Here is a 22,410-nt window from a genome sequence, read left to right as displayed (position 1 = left end):
CAGTCACTGCCAGGCATTCAGGGAAGAGGAGGATACCTACGAGGTGGGCTCCCGATGAAGGGACACCAAGTGGTGAGAGAGATGGCAGGTACACACAGTGGGGACTGCTGCCCTGCCCACTGGAATAGTCACAAATATTCCATGGCAGAGGGGAGACAGCAGACACCGAAAGCTGTGGGATCTGCCTAAGGGACAAGCACTGGGCTGGCATCAAGGGCCAAGCCGAGAGGCAGGAAAGAGCCTCCAAAGGAGAGACGGAGTGGCGGAGTGGGCTTGATTGTAGTGAATGCTGAATAACTTTAAAAGTTAAAGACAAGTAAATGGAAAACCATCCTGTTCCCCAGTGGAAAAGCAAAGTCATCAGTCCTCCCCTAAACTAACTTATAAGCTCTTTTTCCTTTTCTTTTTTTGAGACACAGTCTCACTCTGTCACTGAGGCTGGAATGCAATGGCGAGATCTCAGCTCACTGCAACCTTCATCTCCCGAGTTCAAGTGATTCTCCTGCCTCAGCCTCCCAAGTAGTTGGGATTACAGGCATGCGGCACCACACTCAGCTAATTTTTGTATTTTCAGTAGAGATGGGGTTTCACCATGTTGGCCAGGCTTGTCTTGAACTCCTGTCCACAAGTGATCCACCTGCCACAGCCTCCCAAAGTGCTAGGATTACAGGTGTGAGCCATCGTGCCTGGCCTGAGCCACCATGGCTGGCCCAAAGTAACTTACAAATTTTAAAGCAATTCCAATCAAAAATCCCAAGGGTGTGTATCTGGTGGTGGTGGGAAGCTCAGTAAAGTAATGCTAAAATTCATCTGAAAAAAGAAATAATTAAGAATGCTGTTTTTAAGGTGCAGTATATAGCAAGCTATCATTTTTACAAAAAATTTAAAAAGGGGCATATATACATATATGTACTTCATTATATATGTATGGAAGACCTATGAAATTAATAACACTGGGCCGGGGACAGTGGGTCACACCTGTAATCCCAGCACTTTGGGAGGCTGAGGCAGGTGGATCACTTGAGGTCAGGAGTTCATGACCAGCCTGGCCCAACATGGTGAAACCCCACCTCTACTAAAAATACTAAAAAAATTAGCCAGGCCTGGTGGCATGTGCCTGAAAAAGAAATTAAGAACACTGGTTCCCTATGAAGAGGGAAGGTTGGACAAGTATAGCAGGGAAATTTGTCACTGTATACCTTTCTGTACTTCCAAGATTTTAAGTCACTTCAGTGTATCGCTTCATAGAAAAAAAAGTTATTTTTTAAAAAAGAACAAGAATGCCCTCTACTATACAAATTAAAAAGCTAACACTAGTTAATCATAGCTAAAGGTGTGATGCTGGCCTAGGAATAGATAGAAGGTAAAGGATAAATATTCTACACAAAGACTCAAAAGTACATATAAGAATTTAGTTCATAACAAAAATCACATTTTAGAGCAGTAAGGAAATGATAGAGTCATGCATGAAGGATGTTGGAAAAACTAGCTAACCACCTGGAAAAAAATAAAGTTAAATCCTTCCTGTCACAGTGATACCACAATAAATTCCAGATGGATTAAAGACTTAAATATGAAAGCATTTATGAGCATAGAGAGGAACTGCGGAACGTTGTTAACAGTGGTTATCTCATGCTAGTGAGAATGGAAGGGGCTGATAAGAAATTTACATTTTTTGCTATACATTTTTGCATTGTTTCCATTATGCAATTACGACACATTACCTCTGCCCCGTGCGGTGGCTCATGCCTGTAATCCCAGCACTTTGAGTGGCCCAGGCGAGTGGATCACTTGAGGCCAGGAGTTTGATACCAGTCAGGCCAACATGGTGAAACCTCATCTCTACTAAAAATAAAAAAAAATTAGCCAGGCATGGTGGTGCACACCTGTAGTCCCAGCTACTCAGGAGGCTGAGGCAGAAGAGAACTGCTTGAACTCAGGAGGTGGAGGTTGCAGTGGGCTGCAATCACATCATTGCACTCCAGCCTGGGCAACAGAGCGAGACTCTGTCTCAAAAAAAAAGAATATATTACCTTTGAAAATAAAAATTCTAATAAAGAATATCTTAAAGAATAAAAAAAAAGCAACCAATAAAAGGCTTGAGGAAAATATAGGCAAACATTTATATATCCTAGGAAAAGGACAGACTTTGTAACAAGTCACCAGAGACAGGAACCATAATGAGGAAGTCTAATATATTTAACAACATAAAAGGTTTATAGTTAAATGGGTCAAAAATCAAAACCACCAAAATTAACATGCAAATAAATTGAGGAAAATGTTTTTAATAATATGCAACCATAAAATAATTAATATTTTTAACGTGTAGAGCTCTTCGAATCAACAAGAAATAGACAAACGCCAATGCCCCAAATAGAAAAATAGGCAAAGGACCTGAACAGATAGTTTAAAAGAAGGTACTCAAACAAACATCCAAAGGAATTTCAAACCCAATAGCAATTGAAAATTCAGATTAAAACCATAGGTACCATTTTTTTCTCCCATAAATTAGCCAACTTTTTTTGTTTTTGTTTTGTTTTGTTTTGTTTTTTGTTTTTTGGGTTTTTTTGAGATGAAGTCTCCCCAGGCTGGATTGCAGTGGTGTGATCTCGGTTCACTGTAACCTCCGCCTCCTGGGTTCAAGCTATTCTCCTGCCTCAGCCTCCCGAGGAGCTGGTATTACAGGCACCTGCCATCACACCCGGCTAATTTTTGTATTTTTAGTAGAGACGGGGTTTCACCATGTTGGCCAGGTTGGTCTCGAACTCCTGACCTCAGGTGATCCACCCACCTCGGCCTCCCAAAGTGCTGGGATTACAGGTGTGAGCCACGGCGCCAGGCCTAGCCAAGATTATTTTTAAAGGATACCTAGTGTTACTAAGTTGCAGGGAATGGGATACTCTTAAACTGTGATGCTGAGTAAAACCTTACTTGAGGGCAACTTGGTAGTATGTATCAAAAGGTGTAAAAATACACATAGCTGCTGGGCGCAGTGGCTCATGCCTGTAATCCCAGCACTTTGGGAGGTGAGGGAGGCGGGTCACTTGAGGTCAGGAGTTTAAGACCAGTCTGGCCAACATGGCAAAACCCTGTCTCTATCAAAAATACATAAATTAGCCTGGTGTGGTGGCAGGCGCCTGTAATCCTAGCTACTTGGGAGGCTGAGGCAGGAGAATCGCTTGAACCCAGCAGGTGGAGGTTGCGGTGAGCTGAAGTTGCACCACTGCACTCCAGCCTGGGCAACAGAGCAAGATTCTGTCTCAAAAAAAAAAAAAAAAAAAAAAAAGCAGGGCACGGTGGCTAATGCCTGTAATCCCAACACTTTGGGAGGCCAAGGCGGGCAGATCACCTGAGGTCAGGAGTTCAAGACCAGCCTGGCCAATATGATGAAACCCCCATCTTTACTAAAAATACAAAATTAGCTGGGAGTGGTGGCTCATGCCTGTAATCCCAGCTGCTAAGGAGGCTGAGACACGAGAATTGCTTGAATCCAGGAGGCAGAGGTTGCAGTGTGCCGAGATCACACCATTGTGCTCCAACCTGGGCAAGAGGAGCGAAACTCCATCTCAAAAAAAAAAAAAAAAAATACACATAACCTTTGACCCAGAGATTCTTCTAGAGATGTATCCCAGGGAAACAATCATATATTTTAAGATTTTCCTACAAAAATAATTACTGCAGCCCTAATTAAATGTCAAAATACAGGAAACATAAAGGATAAACAACAAGGATTGATTACCTAAATGTAGGCAAGTCTACACAATGAAATATATGCAGCTATTAGAATGGATTAGATCCCACTGTACTAAAACGGAAAGCTCTTTGAAACCTAAGAAAACTGTGGTTCCATTATGTCAACAGAAATCTGGTATACACAGAAAAATGGTCTTTCAATTGGAAATACAATTCCAGGGAATAAAGAATAGAGCCACACTGGAATGCAACAAAGAATAATACACATATGCACTAAATGATTTTTTTTTTGGTAACAGAAGAAGATAAAAACCACTCACATGTTCCTCAATAGGAGAATGGTTATCTAAATACAATATACTCACCCAATGGGACACCATGTAGACGTAAAAAATAGAGGATTTTTCTCTATGTATTAGCATGGAAAAATCCCAGAGTAACAAAAATCAAGGAGAACACCACTTTGTTCCCTAGCAATACTATATTCTGAAAGCCATATACTTTAGAGAGGAGAAAATAACATTTGTGTTTGCTTACATTTGCATTTTTAAAAATCCACATATTAGGCTGGGTGCAGTGGCTCACGACTGTAATCCCAGCACTTTGGGAGGCCATGAGTTCGAGACCAGCCTGGTCAATATGGTGAAACTCCATCTCTACTAAAAATACAAAAATTAGCCAGGCGTGGTGGTGTGTGCCTGTAACCCCAGCTACTTGGGAGGCTGAGGCAGGAGAATCGCTTGAACCTGGGTGGCGGAGGTTGCAGTGAGCCAAGATTGCGCCACTGCACTGCAACCTGGGTGACAGAGTGAGACTGTCTCAAAAAAAAAAAAAATCCAGACATTGGGAAAATTAAAAATAGAAGCCAATAAAAATGGTTAACTGGGGAGAGAGGGAGGATAGGCAGACAGGAACAGGTATACAACATATCTTTTCTTTTTTTTTCTTTTTTTTTTTTGAGACAGAGTCTCGCTCTGTTGCCCAGGCTGGAGTGCAGTGGCGTGATCTCAGCTCACTGCAACCTCGGACTCCTGGGTTCAAGTCATTCTCCTGACTCAGCATCCTGAGTAGCTGGGATTGCAGGCACCCGCCACCACACCTGGCTAATTTACAACATATAATGCATACTTTGTTTTGGTTTTGAGCTATGTAACTATTACTCTTTTCCAAAAAATTTAAATGACAAATTTAAAAGAGATCCTAGGAACAAGAATGAATTATTCAAATGAAATAATGCCATATACAAATTCTTCTGTAATGGTTTTGGATGACTCCATTAACTAGAAGTCTGTCACCTCAGAGAGACAGGGAGGTTGCTGTCGCTACTTGTTTGCTCTACTGGGAGCTAAAGGAGTAGTTTCAAACAACACATGCCACTGGAATGAGCAAGACAGGCCAAATGCAAGCCATCTCTACAACTGCAGGCCACGCCTGATAAACAAAACAAAACTTTGAACAACAAAAGAGGCCAGTAATTAGCCTCTATGGCACCCAGCATCCAGAAGGGAGCTGAATGCATCCAACCAGTGCCGTCCAGCTGATCAGCCACTGAAATTTGTAAAGGACTGTGACACATACCTTATCTCTTTAATCTAACCATCTACTTGACAAAGGTGCTGGAATAGGGAAAAATGAAGTCCAAGGCAGTCAAACGCTATCCAAAGTCATACAGCTAGTGCACCACAGGGGCTAGAGCCCAGCTCTCTTGGCATCAAGCACATTCTCTGCCCACTATACCTCCTTGACATCACTTCTGGCCACTCCTCATCTTGGGTCCTATAATGAGGTTTATACCTGGATAGCGAAGCACAGTATAGGGGGATGGTGGGAGTCGAGGGTCTCTCCTGTCTTCCTGCAGAACCATCTAAAACAGCCCCCAAGAAAGAGATGGTTACAAGAGCCTATGAATAAACTTAAGCCCATCTCTACAAAAAATAAAACATTAGCCAAGCATGGTGGTACACGCCTACAGTCCTAGCTACTAAGGAGGCTGAGATGAGAGAATTGCTTGAGTCCAGGATTTCAAGGTTGCAGAAAGCCACAATCATGCAGCTACACCGCACTCCAGACTGGATAACAGAATGAGACTCTGTCTCAAAAAAAAAAAAAAAAAAAAAAGGGAAAGAAAGGAAGGAAGGGAAGGAGGGAGGGAGGGAAGAACTAAGTATCAGAAAACAGAAACCTATATTAGAGATGAAAATGCCAACTATGAATCAGCATTGGCAGAGTATTTAAATCATGGTCCAGCCAATGGCAGACTTTAATACAATGTGCTGGTAATTGAAGACTTTAATCATTTCCTTACCTGGAATCAAAGAGGGTGCCATCCAGAAGCGTGCCATTGTAATGATACCTGAGAAAGTCCCCACTTTGACTTATCCGCTCACAGTTTTCAGGTACTACCTTGTTCTCAATGGAAATGCTGTCCTTGGGGTTATGGAGGTCCAATAATGCGACATCAAACACCAAAGATGCCTGACCGGGAATGTCTTTCCCTAGAATGGAATGGGAGAAAATGATTAAACGGGACCGAGGATTTAGGAAGTACTTTACAACTCAACAGCCTCGGGGTTAGTGTTATTCACTTCTTGAAGTTTTGAAGCCAAAGAAACAAATGTTCTTCCAGGTCTTGAATGGGCCCCCATGGTGTCCAACCATGGACTGATGGTATAATCTAAAATCTGACTCAGCAAAATGAGAAAATTGATATTAATGACATAAGCAACTACCATGACCATATTTTCTGGGCTCATGCTGAAAAATCAAGGCTCTATGTAGGTGGGCATGCACCCACAAGCAAACCCAAATACATACCTCTGTGGGTTTCTGTTTGTGAATAAATGCAAACCACAGACATCTAAAGGAGATAATTCCAAATCTCTGGTCTGGTTCTGGAGAACTGTACACAGACTTGTTCTTTGGAACGAACAGTCAATTTTTTAGAGGCACAAAGTAAAACTCAACGCCTTAAGTGTATCCAAAGCAAGATATAAATAACATGAAAGTTAGCAAAGATAACAGAGAAAAACTGGCACCCACAATCCAAAATATAAATAAATAGTCCTCAAATCACTTCTAACTTCTGGGTAGTACTGCTTCTCTTGGATGTTCCCGACAGTGGGAATATTTTGAATATCTGCAAAATGAAATCCACATGAAGAGATTACAGGACACTATTTCTTCCTGCAAAGATCAACATCAACCAATAAATAACTCAAAATCCAGTAATTTGGGATAGTAGAAAGTTAACCAACAAACCAATCCCTCACTTTTACTTGCCATTTGTTATACCAGGCAAAGGAACAGGCCCAGACAAGCAAACTAGATGCCACCAAGCCTGAGCTCCTTCCATGGCCTTTGGCAAAGCCCACCCTGCATCTCCTTCCCCTCCAAGGAATGATGAAATCTGCTGAAAGCCGGGTGCTGAGTCAGGCCCTGGAATGCAAGGTGTGGTCAATCCCCAAATCACACTCGTGGGAGATAGAATATTAATCTGTGTGTGTTTTACTGTATCTTTTCATTTAAGAGAAAAATGAAAGCCTTAAAAGTAACCGTGGGGTTTAAATTTTTCTTTTCTTTTTTTTTTTTCTTTTTGAGATGGAGTCTCGCTGTGTTATCCAGGCTGGAGTGTAACGGCACGATCTTGGCTCACTGCAACCTTCGCCTCCCAGGTTCAAGCGATTCTCCTGCCTCAGCTTCCCAAGTAGCTGGGATTACAGGCACCTGCCATCATGTCCGGCTAATTTTTGTATTTTTAGTAGAGACGGGCTCTACTACGGGCTCTCACCATGCTGGCCAGGCTGCTCTCGAACTCCCAACCTCAGGCAATTCACCCGACTCAGCCTCCCAAAGTGCTGGGATTACAGGCACAAGCCACCGCGCCCGGCCTGGGGTTTCAATTTTTCTAGCATTAATGTACACTAAATGAATAATGTTTTCTATAGCAACTTTGCAGAGATATAATTCACATACCATACAGTTCAACCATTTAAAGTTACACTTGGATAGCTGAGCACAGTATTCAAGTATAAAGCAATCAAAAATAACTACTCTAAATAAACTATTATTTGTATAAAGTAAATAAATAATATTGCTCATATTAGGCTCATATCTGGGTTTGTTACGTGGCTGATGACAGAAGGATCCAGGAGCCAATGTGAATCAACTTCTTGGGGCCAAGGACAAGACCATTTGAACATCAGTAAGAAAACAGTAACTGCCAGGCACAGTGGCTCCCACCCATAATCCCAGCACTTTGGGAGGCTGAGGTGGGAGGATCGCTTGAGTCCAGGATTTCAAGGTAATCCTTAGTAACGTACAGAGACACCATCTCTAAAAAATTTTTTTTAACTAGCCAAGCATAGTGGCACACACCTGTAGTCCTAACTATTCGGGAGGCTGAGGCAGGAAGATCACCCAGGAGTTTGAGGTTACAGTGAGCTATGATGGTATCACTCCAGTCTGGATGACAGAGTGAGACCCTGTCTCTAAAAATAATAATAACAATATCTTACATCTTGGTTGGGGGGAGAATTAAGACATGTTTATGGCACTGTTTTAAACTTTACTTTTCTTTTAGTAGGGAATTCCACCCCTAATACTCTTTTTAACAAACCATCTGCAGATCCCCAGCATGTAAAATATATAAAAGTGGGCCAGGCACAGTGGTTCACACCTGTAATCCCAGCACTTTGGGAAGCCGAGGTGGGTGGATGGCTTGACCTCAGCAGTTCAAGACCAGTCTGGCCAACATGGCGAAACACTGTCTCTACTAAAAATACAAAAATTTGCCAGGCATGGTGGCATACGCCTGTAGTCCAAGCTACCCAGGAGGCTGAGGCAGGAGAATCTCCTGAATCCAGGAGTTAGAGGTTGCAGTGAGCCGAAATTGTACCACTGCACTCCAGCCTGGGCAACAGAGTGAGACTCTGTCTCAAAAAAAAAAAAAGTATATATATAAAAAAAAGTATATATATATGAGTATATGAGTATATATATATATATATCAGTGTGTATGTATGTGTGTGTGTGTGTGTATATATATATATATATGGAGGTAGAGACGAGAGAAGGCTGAGCCCCACCACCTCAGGCTCCCTTTTCCTGCTCTGCACGGAGCCAGAAAACATCGAAAACATATTGGCTATTGTAAGTTGGGTATCACTATCAGTAAATTTCTTAAGAAGCATCATTGGCCAGGCGCGGTGGCTCAAGCCTGTAATCCCAGCACTTTGGGAGGCTGAGACGGGCGGATCACGAGGTCAGGAGATCGAGACCATCCTGGCTAACCCAGTGAAACCCCATCTATACTAAAAAAAATACAAAAAACTAGCCGGGCGAGGTGGTGGGCGCCTGTAGTCCCAGCTACTCGGGAGGCTGAGGCAGGAGAATGGCATAAACCCGGGAGGCGGAGCTTGCAGTGAGCTGAGATCCGGCCACTGCACTCCAGCCTGGGTGACAGAGCGAGACTCCGTCTCAAAAAAAAAGAAGCATCATGTTCTCATTTATATCCTTAACTACAAAGTCATCTGTCGCATATGAAGTTTTGGTCAACAATAGACCACATATATGAGAGTGGTCCCATGAGATTATCATATCATGTCTTTACTGTACTTTTTCTATGTTTAGATACACAAATTCTTGTCATTGTGTTACAGTAGCTCACCTGTGAGTGAGTACACATGAGTACACAGTACACATGCTGTGCAGGTTTGCAGGCTAGAAGAACAGGTTACATCATACAGCCTAAGTGTGCAGTGGGCTGTAGCACCTAGGATTGTGTAAGTGCACTCTATGGCATTTGCACAACAATGCAATTGCCTAATGATGCCTTTCTCAGAACATATCCCCATTATTAATCAACACATCACTGTATCCATCTGCTGTGTAAATGCCTACAGGTCTCTATGTCGTGTCAGCATGTCAATATGATTAAACGCACCTGAAATTCAAACATGAGTACCTGAGAAATTCTACTTATCAGTCAATATTATGTGTTTTCCTTCACAGGAAAACTACAAACAGGACACTGCTTCTAATTAATGTGTTTTCTAACATTACACTTTGCTTTTGTCCATGTGGAGTTAATGTCATAGGTAAAACCCATTGTAGAGGTGCAAATGGGGAAATTTGGCAATTCTGACATTATATGGCTAAATTTCTACCTTGATATCTGCAACTTTTATAGTGCCTAGTTCAAGTCTCATTTCACAAATGTTAAAGCCAGAGAGGTTGGTGACCAAGGCCATAGCAGGTACAGCAGGAGCAGAGGTTACTTATGAATGCCAATGACCATAAGTAAGTGGAAATTTCTGCAACTCAATCATCAGACAGCAGACAATCCAGACTAGCACTGTCGAATAGAACTTTCTGAGGGATGGAAATGAACTGGGTCTGTATTTGCACTGTCCTGTATGGTGGCCCTCAGCAACGTGAGGCTATTAGGTACCTAAAATGTAGCAGTGCGACCAAGGAACTGAATTTTAAATTTCAGCTAATTTTAACTTGTTTCCATTTCAATATAAATAGCCACATGTAGCTAGTGATTACCGTATTGGACAGTGTAGGTCTAGACCGAAAGGTGTAGTGGGTTTCATGTGGTGACAATTGAATTAAGCACTGCAATAAAAGTAAGGATAGGAGAGAGTGGCTCCAAGAAGGAGAAGGACTTACCATCTCCATCCTCTCCATAGGCCAGAAAAGGAGGAATAGTGATGATGCGCTTCTCACCCACACACATGCCCAGCAGCCCTTTATCCATTCCAGGAATCAGCCAGCCAATCCCCACATATGTGTCATATGTTTTCATGCGATTGTGACTGAAAGCCAATGAGAAAGGGAAAAAGTTCCACACCATGAGAATGTTTCCAACTCATCTCTCAGTACAGTTTTTGTTACCCAAGTATCAGCTAAACAATGATCCCATACCCATCCCTAGAGATAGGCATTTATGGATCTTTGCCCCCAAACTCAGGGCAAATGTCCTCAAGTTTAGAAAGAATAAAAAGCATGCATTTATACCAGTGATAGACAAAAACAGGCCAGCTATTCCACTAATCAAACACGCTCTAATGAGAAGAAATTGCAAAGGGTTCCCAGATCTCTGGCGTGGCCCCATGCCGCTCCATAGCTTCATACACGTTCATCTTTCCCCTCCTGCTTCCATGGGAAAACTATAAAAATGAACCAAAACGTGCATAAGCCTCCTGAGAAATAAAGGCTTTCATGGCTGGGTGTGGTGGCTCACGTCTGAAATCCCAGCACTTTGGGAGGCCAAGGCAGGCAGATCATGAGATCAGGAGATCGAGACAATCCTGGCTAATATGGTGAAACCCCGTCTCTACTAAAAATACAAAAAATGAGCTTGGCATGGTGGCACGCACCTGTCGCCCCAGCTACTTGGGAGGCTGAGGCAGGAGAATCGCTTGAACCCAGGAGGTAGAGGTTGCAGTGAGCCAAGATCGTGCCACTGCACTCCAGAGTGGGTGACAGGACGAGACTCCATCTCAAAAAAAAAAAACAAATAGAGCCTTCCACTTAATGATGAGATCTCAAAATACTGTTAAGTTAGATAAACATTGCTCTTCAATGTTTCTAAGATGTGTTAAAATTTTGACTCTGGCACCAGAGAAGATACAACACTGACCAAAAGTCTTAAGTAGATGAGTTCGGTACTGGTTACAGTTGAGAGGAGTCCCCATAGGCATAAAAAGCAAGACAGAAGGAAGCAACTATGCGTGGGACATTTCACTGATACTTCCATGAATGACAGGACTTACCTCGAATCAAACAGAGTTCCGTCCAGGAACGTCCCGTTGTAGTGGTACCTCACAAAATCAGACACCTGGATGGTCCGAGGGCAACTCGGGGGCTTAAAATAGGTGTGAATCTGAACCTGGTCTTCAGAATTCCAAATATCCATCAGAAGTACATCAAAATGAAGCACTGAATTGGGGGGGATCACACCAGCTAGAAATTAAAGATTTCACACTGAGTTCACAGTTGCTGCCTTTCAGGCCAGATAAATAAACACCTAGGATGCTGCCAAGGTGAATGTGGGCCAAAAGGGTTCAAGCAGTCACTGCTCTACAATCCCAAAATGACCCATTCTTCCTTCCTCTTTCCTCCACATGAAATTGAAAGAAAAGAGAAAAAACAGTTTTCTTCTCATTGAGGGTATCATTCAATACATCTGTGTTAATGACACTTTCTTTCACATCTAGAAAAAACAAACCTAAGATGGAAATTTTAGCTGTGTATGAGTTCACTGCTTTTCATTTTCCCCCAATCTAAAAAGCTTCCAAGATTCTCTAGTCTGTTTGACTTAACATCCTAAAAGTGTTCTCATTGTTTCTGCAGATGTGTTTATAAACAAGAAAGAAAAGCTTACAAACTCCTTCACTTCCGTAGGCAAGCTTCGGGGGAATCTTCACAAAACGTCTCTCGTTTACGCACATCCCAACAAGAGCCTGGTCCATCCCTGTGATCAGCTGCCCTTTTCCCACAAACACGTTGAAAGTGGAGTCTCTGTCATAGCTGAAGACCCGAAGGGTAGGGAAAGAGAGAGAAAAGTATAAATAGTCCCTTCCTCAGTAAAAACCACCCTGTCAAAATGCACCCACAGATATAATGTGGCCACAACAAAGCAAAAAGCCAGCCAAGGAGTTACTGAAACAGGAACATCTCCACTGGACAGTACTTGTAGGGTTGGAAATTTTAGACTATCTTGAATATTGCCAGCAATCAGCATAACTCTCTTTAGAAAAAAAAAATGTGTTAAGCTGATTTTGCAAAATAATTACCTATTCTTTCACACACACGAAAAAAGAAAGAGTTGGCTGTGGTCATGCCAAGGCTTTGGAAGGCCAAGGCAAGAGGAGTTAAGTTGAAGTTAGCCGGGACAACAAAGTAAGGCCCACTCTCTACTAAACAAATAAATACATACAATTAGCCAGGTGTGGTGGTGCATGCCTATAGTCCCAGCTACTTTGGAAGCTGAGGTAGGAGGATCGCTTGAGCCCAAGAGTTAGAGGCTGCAGTGAGCTATGATTGCACCACTGCACTGTAGCTTGGGTGACAGAGTCTCAGAAAATAACATAAAATAGAATAAAATAAAATGAAATACTTTACAGCCGGGTACGGTGGCTCATGCCTATAATCCCAGAACTTTGGGAGGCCGAGGAGGGTGGATCACCTGAGGTCAGCAGTTTGAAATAAGCCTGGCCAACATGGTGAAACCCCATCTCTACTAAAAATACAAAAAAATTAGCCAGGCGTGGTGGCACACGCTTGTAGCCCCAGCAACGCAGGAGGCTGAGGCAGGAGAATTGCTTGAACAGGGAAGGCAGGGAGATTGCAGTGAGCCGAGATTGTGCTACTGCACTCCAGCCTAGGCGACAGAGCGAGACTCTGTCTAAAAAAAATAAAAAATAAAAAATAGGCCGGGCGCGGTGGCTCAAGCCTGTAATCCCAGCACTTTGGGAGGCCGAGACGGGCGGATCACGAGGTCAGGAGATCGAGACCATCCTGGGTAACACGGTGAAACCTCATCTCTACTAAAAATACCAAAAAAAACTAGCCGGGCGAGGTGGCGGCGCCTGTAGTCCCAGCTACTCGGGAGGCTGAGGCAGGAGAATGGCGTGAACCCGGGAGGCGGAGCTTGCAGTGAGCTGAGATCCAGCCACCGCACTCCAGCCTGGGTGACAGAGCAAGACTCCGTCTCAAAATAAATAAATAAATAAATAAATAAATAAATAAATAAACTTTACTTCATTTTCTGTCATTGGTACCCAAAAGCAACATCATAGATACTAATGGCCTAAGTTTACACACACACACACACACACACACACACACACACACTTGATTTTTTTTGTTGTTGTTGTTGTTATTTAGTTTTTATTTCATAATCATAAACTTAACTCTGCAATCCAGCTAGGCATGGGAGAGAACAAGGAAAACATGGAACCCAAAGGGAACTGCAGCAAGAGCACAAAGATTCTAGGATACTGCGAGCAAATGGGGTGGAGGGATGCTCTCCTGAGCTACAGAAGGAATGGTCTGGTGGTTAAGATAAAACACAAGTCAAACTTATTCGAGTTGTCCACAGTCAGCAATGGTGATCTTCTTGCTGGTCTTACCATTCCTGGACCCAAAGCGCTCCATGCCCTCCACAATATTCATGCCTTCTTTCACTTTGCCAAAGACCACATGCTTGCCATCCAACCACTCAGTCTTGGCAGTGCAGATGAAAAACTGGGAACCATTTGTGTTGGGTCCAGCATTTGCCATGGACAAGATGCCAGGACCTGTATGCTTTAGGATGAAGTTCTCATCTTCAAATTTCTCCCCATAGATGGACTTGCCACCAGTGCAACTATGGCGTGTGAAGTCACCACCCTGACACATAAACCCTGGAATAATTCTGTGAAAGCAGGAACCCTTATAACCAAATCCTTTCTCTCCAGTGCTCAGAGCACGAAAATTTTCTGCTGTCTTTGGAACCCTGTCTGCAAACAGCTCGAAGGAGACGCGGCCCAAGGGCTCGACGTCAACGGCGATGTCAAAGAACACGGTAGGGTTGACCATGGCTAGTAGTACAGGACTTTCCTCAGCGGCAGCGTCTGCAAAGCCCACACTTGATATTTTTTAAAGTCATCCAGCTAAGTTAAACACAGAGGCAGCATGGTAAGAGCATAAAACATACTTAAACTCTCTTAACCTCAGTTTCCTCCACTGCAAAATGCAAGAAATGGTAACAGCCTTCCCAGGATCTGTATAACAACGTGAAAAATGCTCTGAAAACCTAAGTGCTATGCCAATATTGCTATAATTATCACAGGTAATAGAAAGTATGATGTAGTCTTACGATCACTAATATACATGTTTTAAAGGCTGACAGGCAATGGCCTTAGATCAAAAGATAAATAAGGAAATCACGGCTGTGATTCACACCTTTATCTTCTTCAATGTCAAATCTAGCAATCAACAGGGGTTTGCCTATTAGGGGACTGTGCCAGGTGCTTTGGGGGATATAAAGTACAAGGCACGGACTTTGCCTATAAGTAAGTACCTTATAAACTGATAGAGACCCACAGAGTTTCAGAAGACATAAAATACAATGCTCTATGGCATTTTATAACAACAGATTTTTACTCACTGACATGGAGGGATATATACAGTATGAGTAAAGGGCAGGTTACAATGCCAGGTGTGGTGGCTCATGCCTGTAATCCCAGCACTTTGGGAGGCCAAGGAGGGTGGATCACTTGAGGTCAGGAGTTTGAGAGCAGCCTGGCCAACACGGTGAAACGCCATCTCTACTAAAAACACAAAATTAGCAGGGCGTGGTGGTGTGCACCTGTAGTCCCAGCCACTTGGGAGCCTGAGGCACAAATATTGCTTGAACCTGGGAGGTGAAGGTTGCAGTGAGCTGAGACGGTGCCACTGCATTGACATCCAGCCTGGGTGATAGAGTGAAACTCTGTCTCAAAAAGGGTGGGGGGTGGGGACAGGTTAACACAGTCTAAAATCACCCCATTTTCAACTTACATATATAGATGCATTTGAAAAAATCCACAAGGCAATACAGGAAATATTATCTATTATCTACAGGTAGAGGACTTCAGGTGACTGAATTTGTTTTCTCTTTAATTATCCTACTTTTCAAAATGATCATGTAATCACTTATGTAATAAAATGTTAAGAGTTGCTGGGATTTATTTCATGAGAATGTGTCACCCTTTATTTTGCAAAATACTTTCACTTTTTCCTCTCTTTCCCTAATGAACAGTTTGGGCGAGCAACAGAGTCCACCTCACCACTCCCCTCAGGGCAGCTTCCTGAGACCTGGCCCTCTTCTCTTTCTCCTCCTAGTTTTACAGCCTATTTTAATAGGTTTCCTTTCTTCAAGGTCAGTGAACAGAAAGCAAGATTTCAAGTACAGGCCAACAAGCCAGAGGACAAAAGCACATGGCCAGTTTTGTGCCCAAGTCAGCTTTACACCTCCACCCTCTACCTCCGGGGCCCCAATCCCCACCCCCTGGAATGCCCGCTCTTGAATTACACTTGGCTGGGGACTCACCCTGCCACTAAGCCATCATCAAACTGGCAGATTTATTATAATAATGGGCCAGAAAGCAAGACTTCAAAGATTCCCAAGCACAGAACACACAGAAACAGCAACAATGCACCGGCATACTTTAAAAATATTTTTTTCATTCACAGAACCTGAATATACTTCCCAAATTTAACAAAACTTTTTAATACTAACTACCATTTACAGAGTATTTATTATTTGTTGGGCACAGTAGCAGACTAAGCTCTTCAATATATACTACACCGTTTAATCCTCATACAATACTTTAAGGTGGGTGCTATGATACTCAGACTCTTTGCAGGTTACAACATTTCCCAAGCTCATGAAATTAAACATGAGGAGGGAAAAAAGTGAGAATCTAGGACCATCTGACTCTCACACTCCAGGGTCAGGGCCTCCCTAGAGGTGTACAGAAATAGTTGTTGCCCAGCTTGGGCAACATTGTGAAATCCCATCTCTACTAAAAATACAAAAAATTAGCTGAGCATGGTGGTATGCGCATGTGGTCCCAGCTACTCGGGAGGCTGAGTTGGGAAGATCACTTGAACCTGGGAGGCGGAGGCTGCAGTGAGCCAAGATCATACCCTGGCACTCCATCCTGGGTGACAGAGTGAGATCCTGGAAAGAAAGAAAGGAAGAAAGAAACAGGTGTTGCCTCACGGTATTAACTTCTTCATTTGATGTCGCCTAACCAATGTGAACAATTAAGCACCAAAGTGCTAAAAACCAAAAAACCTTTCTGAAAGAAAATGTATGCATTTATACATTAAAAAGGTATACATTTATACAAGAGGCTAACAATGCAAGACCAGTCTTATCTATTGCTTAAAATTCTGACCATCTGCAAAAATAAAGCTGTTCTGAACAAATTTATTCTGATCAGCACAACTGGCACAAACTCATGGGCAGCATCAAGCCCAGAACTGGTCATGAAAATTATTTCTGCACACTCTGGAATAAGCATTTATACAACCTGTCTTGGGATCTGGCTTATTTACACCTTTTACAGGCATCTCATCCAGGGGCCCGCAGGAAACAGATGACACACCCAAACGAAATTGTTCCAGGAAAGTTTAATAATGGGGTTATGCACAGCTGAGATCATAATCAATGGTGAAAAACTGAAAGGTTTTTCCCTGTCATTGGGGACAAGGAAAAGATGCTTGCTTTCAACACTTCTGTTCAGCATGGTCCTAGAACTCCTAGCTAGAGCAATTAAGCAAGACAAAGAACTACATGGCACAGAAATTGGAAAAGAAGAAATAAAAATATCTCTTTTAACAGATGAAATAACTTTATATATAGAAAATCCTGTAAGAGTCCATAGAAAAAGCTGTTAAAACTAATAAACATTGGACTTCATGGTTCTGCGGGGGAAAAAAAAAACTAATAAACAAATTTGGCAAAGTTGCAGGATACAAAATCAACACCTCAAAATCAGCTGCATTTCTATACACTAATAATGAACAATCTTAAAAAAGGAAATGAACAAAACAATCCTATTTACAATAGCATCAAGAAGAATGAAATACTTAGGATTAAACCTAACCAAGGAGGCAAAAGGAGGAAACTAGAAAAACGTTGCTGAAAGAAATTAAAGAGGGCCGGGCGCAGTGGCTCATGCATGTAATCCCAGCAATTTGGGAGGCCAAAGCAGGCGGATCACCTGTGGTCAGGAGTTTGAAATCAGCCTGGACAACATGGTGAAACCTGTCTCTACTAAAAATACAAAAATTAGCCAGGCATGGTGGCATATGCCTGTAATCCCAGCTACTCAGGAGGCTGAGGCAGGAGAATCGCTTGAACCTTGGAGGTGGAGATTGAGGTGACTTGAGATTGCACCACTTCACTCCAGCCTGGGCGACAGAGCGAGATGAAAGAAAGGAAAGAAAGGAAAGAAAGGGAAGGAAGGGAAGGAAGGGAAGGAAGGGAGGGAGGAAGGAAGGAAGGAAGGAAGGAAGGAAGGAAGGAAGGAAGGAGAGAAAAAAAGAAAGAAATTAAAGAGGACACAAATAAATGGGAAGACATTTCTTGTTCATGGATTGGAAGACTTAAAATGGCTAAGATGTCCACACTAACCAAAGCAATCTATTGATTCAATGCAATTCCTACCAAAATCCCAGTGGCATTTTTGCAGAAATAGAAAAAAAAAAAAAAAAACTAAACTAAAATTCATATGGAATTTTTTTTTTTTTTTTTTTTTTTTTGAGATAGAGTCTCACTCTGTCACCCAGGCTAGAGTTCAGTGGTGCCATCTCGACTCATTGCAACTTCTGCCTCCCGGGTTCAAGCAATTCTGCCCCAGCCTCCCGAGTAGCTGGGATTACAGGCACCTGCCACCATGCCCGGCTAATTTTTGTATTTTTAGTAGAGACAGGGTTTCACCATGTTGGCCAGGCTGGTCTTGAACTCCTGACCTCAGGATCAGACCGCCTCAGCCTCCCAAAGTGCTGGGGTTACAGGTGTGAGCCACAGTGCCTAGCCTTAGAATCTTGAAGGACTCTAAATAGCCAAAACAATCCTGAGAAAGAAGAACAAAGCTGGAGGCCTCACACTTCCTGATTTTGAAACCTATTATGAAGCTATTGTAATCAAGGCAGCATGGTACTGGACCAAATACAGACATATAGACCAACTGATCAAAATAGCCCAGAAATAAACTTTTGCCTATATGGCCAAATGATCTTTGACAAGGGCTAAGGCTACACAGTGGGTAAAGGACAGTCTCTTCAATAAATGGTGCTGGGAAAATTGGATCTCCACATGCAAAAGAATAAAGTTGGATTCTTACTTTATACCACAGGAAACAATCAATTCAAAATGGATTAAATACATAAATATAAGATCCAAAACTATAACACTAGGAAAAAACACAATGGAAAAGTATCATAACATTGGATTGGATATGACACCAAAAGCACAGGTAACAAAAACAAAAACAGACAAAGGGGACTTTGTCAAACTTTAAAACTCTGAGCAGCAAAGAAAACAATCAACAGAGTAAAAAAGCAACCTAAAAAATGGGAGAAAATGTTTGCAAACCTCATATATGATAAGGGATTAATATCTAGAATATATAAAGAACTCCCAAAACTCAACAACAAAATAACCCAATTTTAAAACGAGCAAAGGGATTGAATGAATATTTCTCCAAAGAAGATATACACATGGCCTACAAGCATATGAAAAGATGCTCCACATCACTAAATAGCAGAGAAATGCAAATCAAAAACCACAATGCAGGCCAGGCATGGTGGCTCATGCCTGTAATCCCAGCACTTTGGGAGACTGAGGTGGGTGGATCAACTGAGGTCAGGAGTTCAAGACCAGCCTGGCCAACATGGGAAAACCCCATCTCTACTAAAAGTACAAAAATTAGCCAGGCATGGTGTCATATGCCTGCAGTCCCAGCTACTCGGGGGGCTGAGGAAGGAGAATCACTTGAACCTGGGAGGCAGAGGTTGCAGTGAGCTGAGATCACGCCATTGCACTCCAGCCTGGGTGACAAAAGTGAAACTCTGTCTCAAAAAAAAAAAAAAAAAAGAAAGAAAGAAAGAAAAAGAAAACCACAATGCAATCTTACCTCACACACACTTGTTAGAATGGCCACTATCAAAAAATTGGAAAATGAAAAGTGATGGAGAGGATATGGGAGAAATCGGAATCTTTGTGCACTTTGATGCGAATACAAAATGTTGTACTTGCTCTAGAAAATGGCCTGTAGGCTCTTCAAAAAATCAAAAATAGAAGTACTGTGTGATCTAGCACTCCTATCTCTTGGTGTATACCCAAAAGAACTGAAAACAGAATCAGGCCGGATGCAGTGGCTCATGCCTATAATCCAAGGTTGAAGCTTGAGCCTAAGAGTTCAAGAACAGCCTAAGCAACCTGGTGAAACTCCATCTCTACAAAAACACAAACATTAGCCATGTGTGGTGGTGCACAGGTACTGTAGTCCCAGGTACTTGGGAAGTTGAAGTGAGAGGATCGCTTAAGCCCAGGAGGTCAAGGCTGCAGTAAGCTGTGATCACGCCACTGCACTCAACCCTGGACAACAGAACAAAAGGCTCCATCTGAGCCGGGCACAGTGGCTCATGCCTATAATCCCAACACTTTGGGAGGCTGAGGTGGGCGGATCACCTGAGGTCGGTCGGGAGTTAGAAACCAGCCTGACCGGCTGGGCGCGGTGGCTCAAGCCTGTAATCCCAGCACTTTGGGAGGCCGAGACGGGCGGATCACGAGGTCAGGAGATCGAGACCATCCTGGCTGATACGGTGAAACCCCTCTACTAAAAATACAAAAAACTAGCCGGGCGAGGTGGCAGGCGCCTGTAGTCCCAAGCTACTTGGGAGGCTGAGGCAGGAGAATGGCGTAAACCCGGGGGGCGGAGCTTGCAGTGAGCTGAGATCCGGCCACTGCACTCCAGCCTGGGTGACAGAGCAAGACTCCGTCTCAAAAAAAAAAAAAAAAAAGAAACCAGCCTGACCAACATGGAGAAACCCTGTCTCTACTAAAAATAGAAAAATCAGCTGGGTGTAGGGATGGGTGCCTGTAATCCCACCTACTTAGGAGGCTGAGGCAGGAGACTCACTTGAACCTGAGAGGCGGAGGTTGCAATGAGCTGAGATCTCACTATTACACTCCAGTCCAGGCAATAAGAGTGAAACTCTGTCTCAAAAAACAAAACAAACAAACAAACAAACAAAAAAACCACTCTGTCTAAACTAAAACAAAAACAAAACAACAACAACTCAGATATTTGCACACACATGTTCACCTCAGCACAATTTACAACAGCCAAAAGCTAGAAGTAACCTAAATGTCCATAAACAAATAAATGGATTAAAAAAATGTGGCATATGCACACAATGAAATATTATTCAGCCTTAAAAAAGAAGGAAATCCTATCCCATGCTACAATATGGATGAACCTTGAGGACATTACATAAAGTGAAACAAGCCAGTCAGAGAAAGACAAATACTGCTTGATTCCACAAATTATATGAGGTATCTAAAGTAGTCAAACTCATAGAAACAGAAAGTGGAATGTTGTTATCAGGGGACAATGAAGAGAGAAAAATGCAGAGCAGTTGTTCAATGGGCATAAAGTTTCAATTTTGCAAGATGGAAAAATTCTAGAGATATATTGTACAACAGTGTGCATATAGCTAACACTCTCTATTATACAGTTCAAAATGATTAAAATGGCAAATTTTATGGTTTTTTTTAAAGTAATAACAAAGTGGCTGTGTGCAAAAGTGTGTACAGAACACAGCAAAACACAAGGGAGAGTGCCTCTGTGGCTGGGTAGGGAATGCTGCTATCACACCTGAGCTTGAATGACAGAGATAGAGAGGGCAGCCAGGGGCTATCTGACAGGAACCGGGCCCTTTAGTTTAGGGCCACAATCCACGGTGACCCTATAGACAGGAAGCCAGAGGAATAAATACCTTCACCTCACTCTCTTCCCTCCCTCTGAACATCTGATACCTGATAGGGTTTGGATCTGTGTCCATGCCAAATCTCATGTTGAAATGTAATCCCCAGTGTTAGAGGTGAGGCCTGGTGGGAGGGCTTAGCGCCATCCCCTTGGTGATGAATGGGTTCATAGACCTGCTTGTTTAAAAGTGTGTGGCACCTCCCACTCTCTCTCTCTTGCTCCCGCTCTTGCCGTGTGAGATGTCTGCTCCCGTTTTCCCTTCTGCCATGACTATAAATCTCCCCAGGTCCTCACTCGAAGCTGACGCCAGCATGCCATGCTTCCTGTACAGCCTGCAGAACTGCGAGCCAATTAAACCTCTTTTCCTACAAATTACCCAGCCTCGGGTATTTCTTTCCAGGGACACAAGAATGGCCTATTACAATGTCCCATTGGCTGAACCCAACCAAAGCCAGAAGACAAAGGGTCATTAATGCACTCAATACTATGCACATGTAGTCCATAGGTCAGCCTCCCAGAACAGAAAGCAAAGAGAACAGGTGGAGGGTGGACCTAGAAAGGCAAAGGGAAACCACCTAGCACATCCAACAACCTCCTTTCCTCTCCACCAGCTTATTTTTGTCCCCTTCCATCACTGCCCCAGAGGGGTGATGGGAAAGGTGTCTGTAGCACCCTCTGATGATGCTCTGTAAAATTATTAACCCCAAGACCACTAAGACAAGAGACATCAGAGTCAATTCACTAAACTGTCTACATAGAAGCTCATGTTTTATTGGTGACACATTACTTGAGATAAATAACTATCCTCATGGCTATATTCTTCCTTTTTTTTTTTTTTTGAGACGGCATCTCACTGTCACCCAGGCTGGAGTGCAGTGGCATGATCTTGGCTCACTGCAACCTCTGCCTCTCATGTTCAAGCAATTCTCCTGCCTCAACCTCCCTAGAAGCTGGGATTACAGGCACAAGCTACCACGCCCAGTTAATTTTTGTATTTTTAGTAAAGATGCGGTTTCACCATGTTGGCCAGGCTGGTCTTGAACTCCTGACCTCAGGTGATCCACCTGCCTTGGCCTCCCAAAGTGCTGGGATTACAAGCATGAGCCACCACACCCATCCCCCCATGGCTATATATATACACACATATACACACACATATATATATATACACACACATATA

At 42.9% G+C, this 22,410-nt stretch overlaps 1 protein-coding gene across 2 annotated transcripts in view; it reads right to left on the bottom strand.

Moving 5' to 3' along the window:
- Positions 1–22,410, bottom strand: part of FKBP9 (FKBP prolyl isomerase 9) — a 53,423-nt gene that overhangs the window by 22,503 nt on the left and 8,510 nt on the right. For both annotated transcript variants that reach the window (XM_023188400.1, XM_023188399.2), the window contains 4 exons: positions 12,083–12,228; positions 11,472–11,661; positions 10,366–10,511; positions 5,999–6,188 (listed from right to left, as the gene is read on the bottom strand). In XM_023188400.1, coding sequence (XP_023044168.1) covers positions 5,999–6,188; positions 10,366–10,511; positions 11,472–11,661; positions 12,083–12,170 — 614 coding nt within the window. In that variant the 5' untranslated portion in view covers positions 12,171–12,228. The remainder of the gene's footprint in view (positions 1–5,998; positions 6,189–10,365; positions 10,512–11,471; positions 11,662–12,082; positions 12,229–22,410) is intronic.

This window comes from Piliocolobus tephrosceles, chromosome 8, assembly GCF_002776525.5.
Source record: "Piliocolobus tephrosceles isolate RC106 chromosome 8, ASM277652v3, whole genome shotgun sequence".
NCBI classification, from domain to species: domain Eukaryota; kingdom Metazoa; phylum Chordata; class Mammalia; order Primates; family Cercopithecidae; genus Piliocolobus; species Piliocolobus tephrosceles.
The sequence above is the reverse complement of the archived record's forward strand: the minus strand, read 5'-3'. Positions and strand labels throughout refer to the sequence as shown.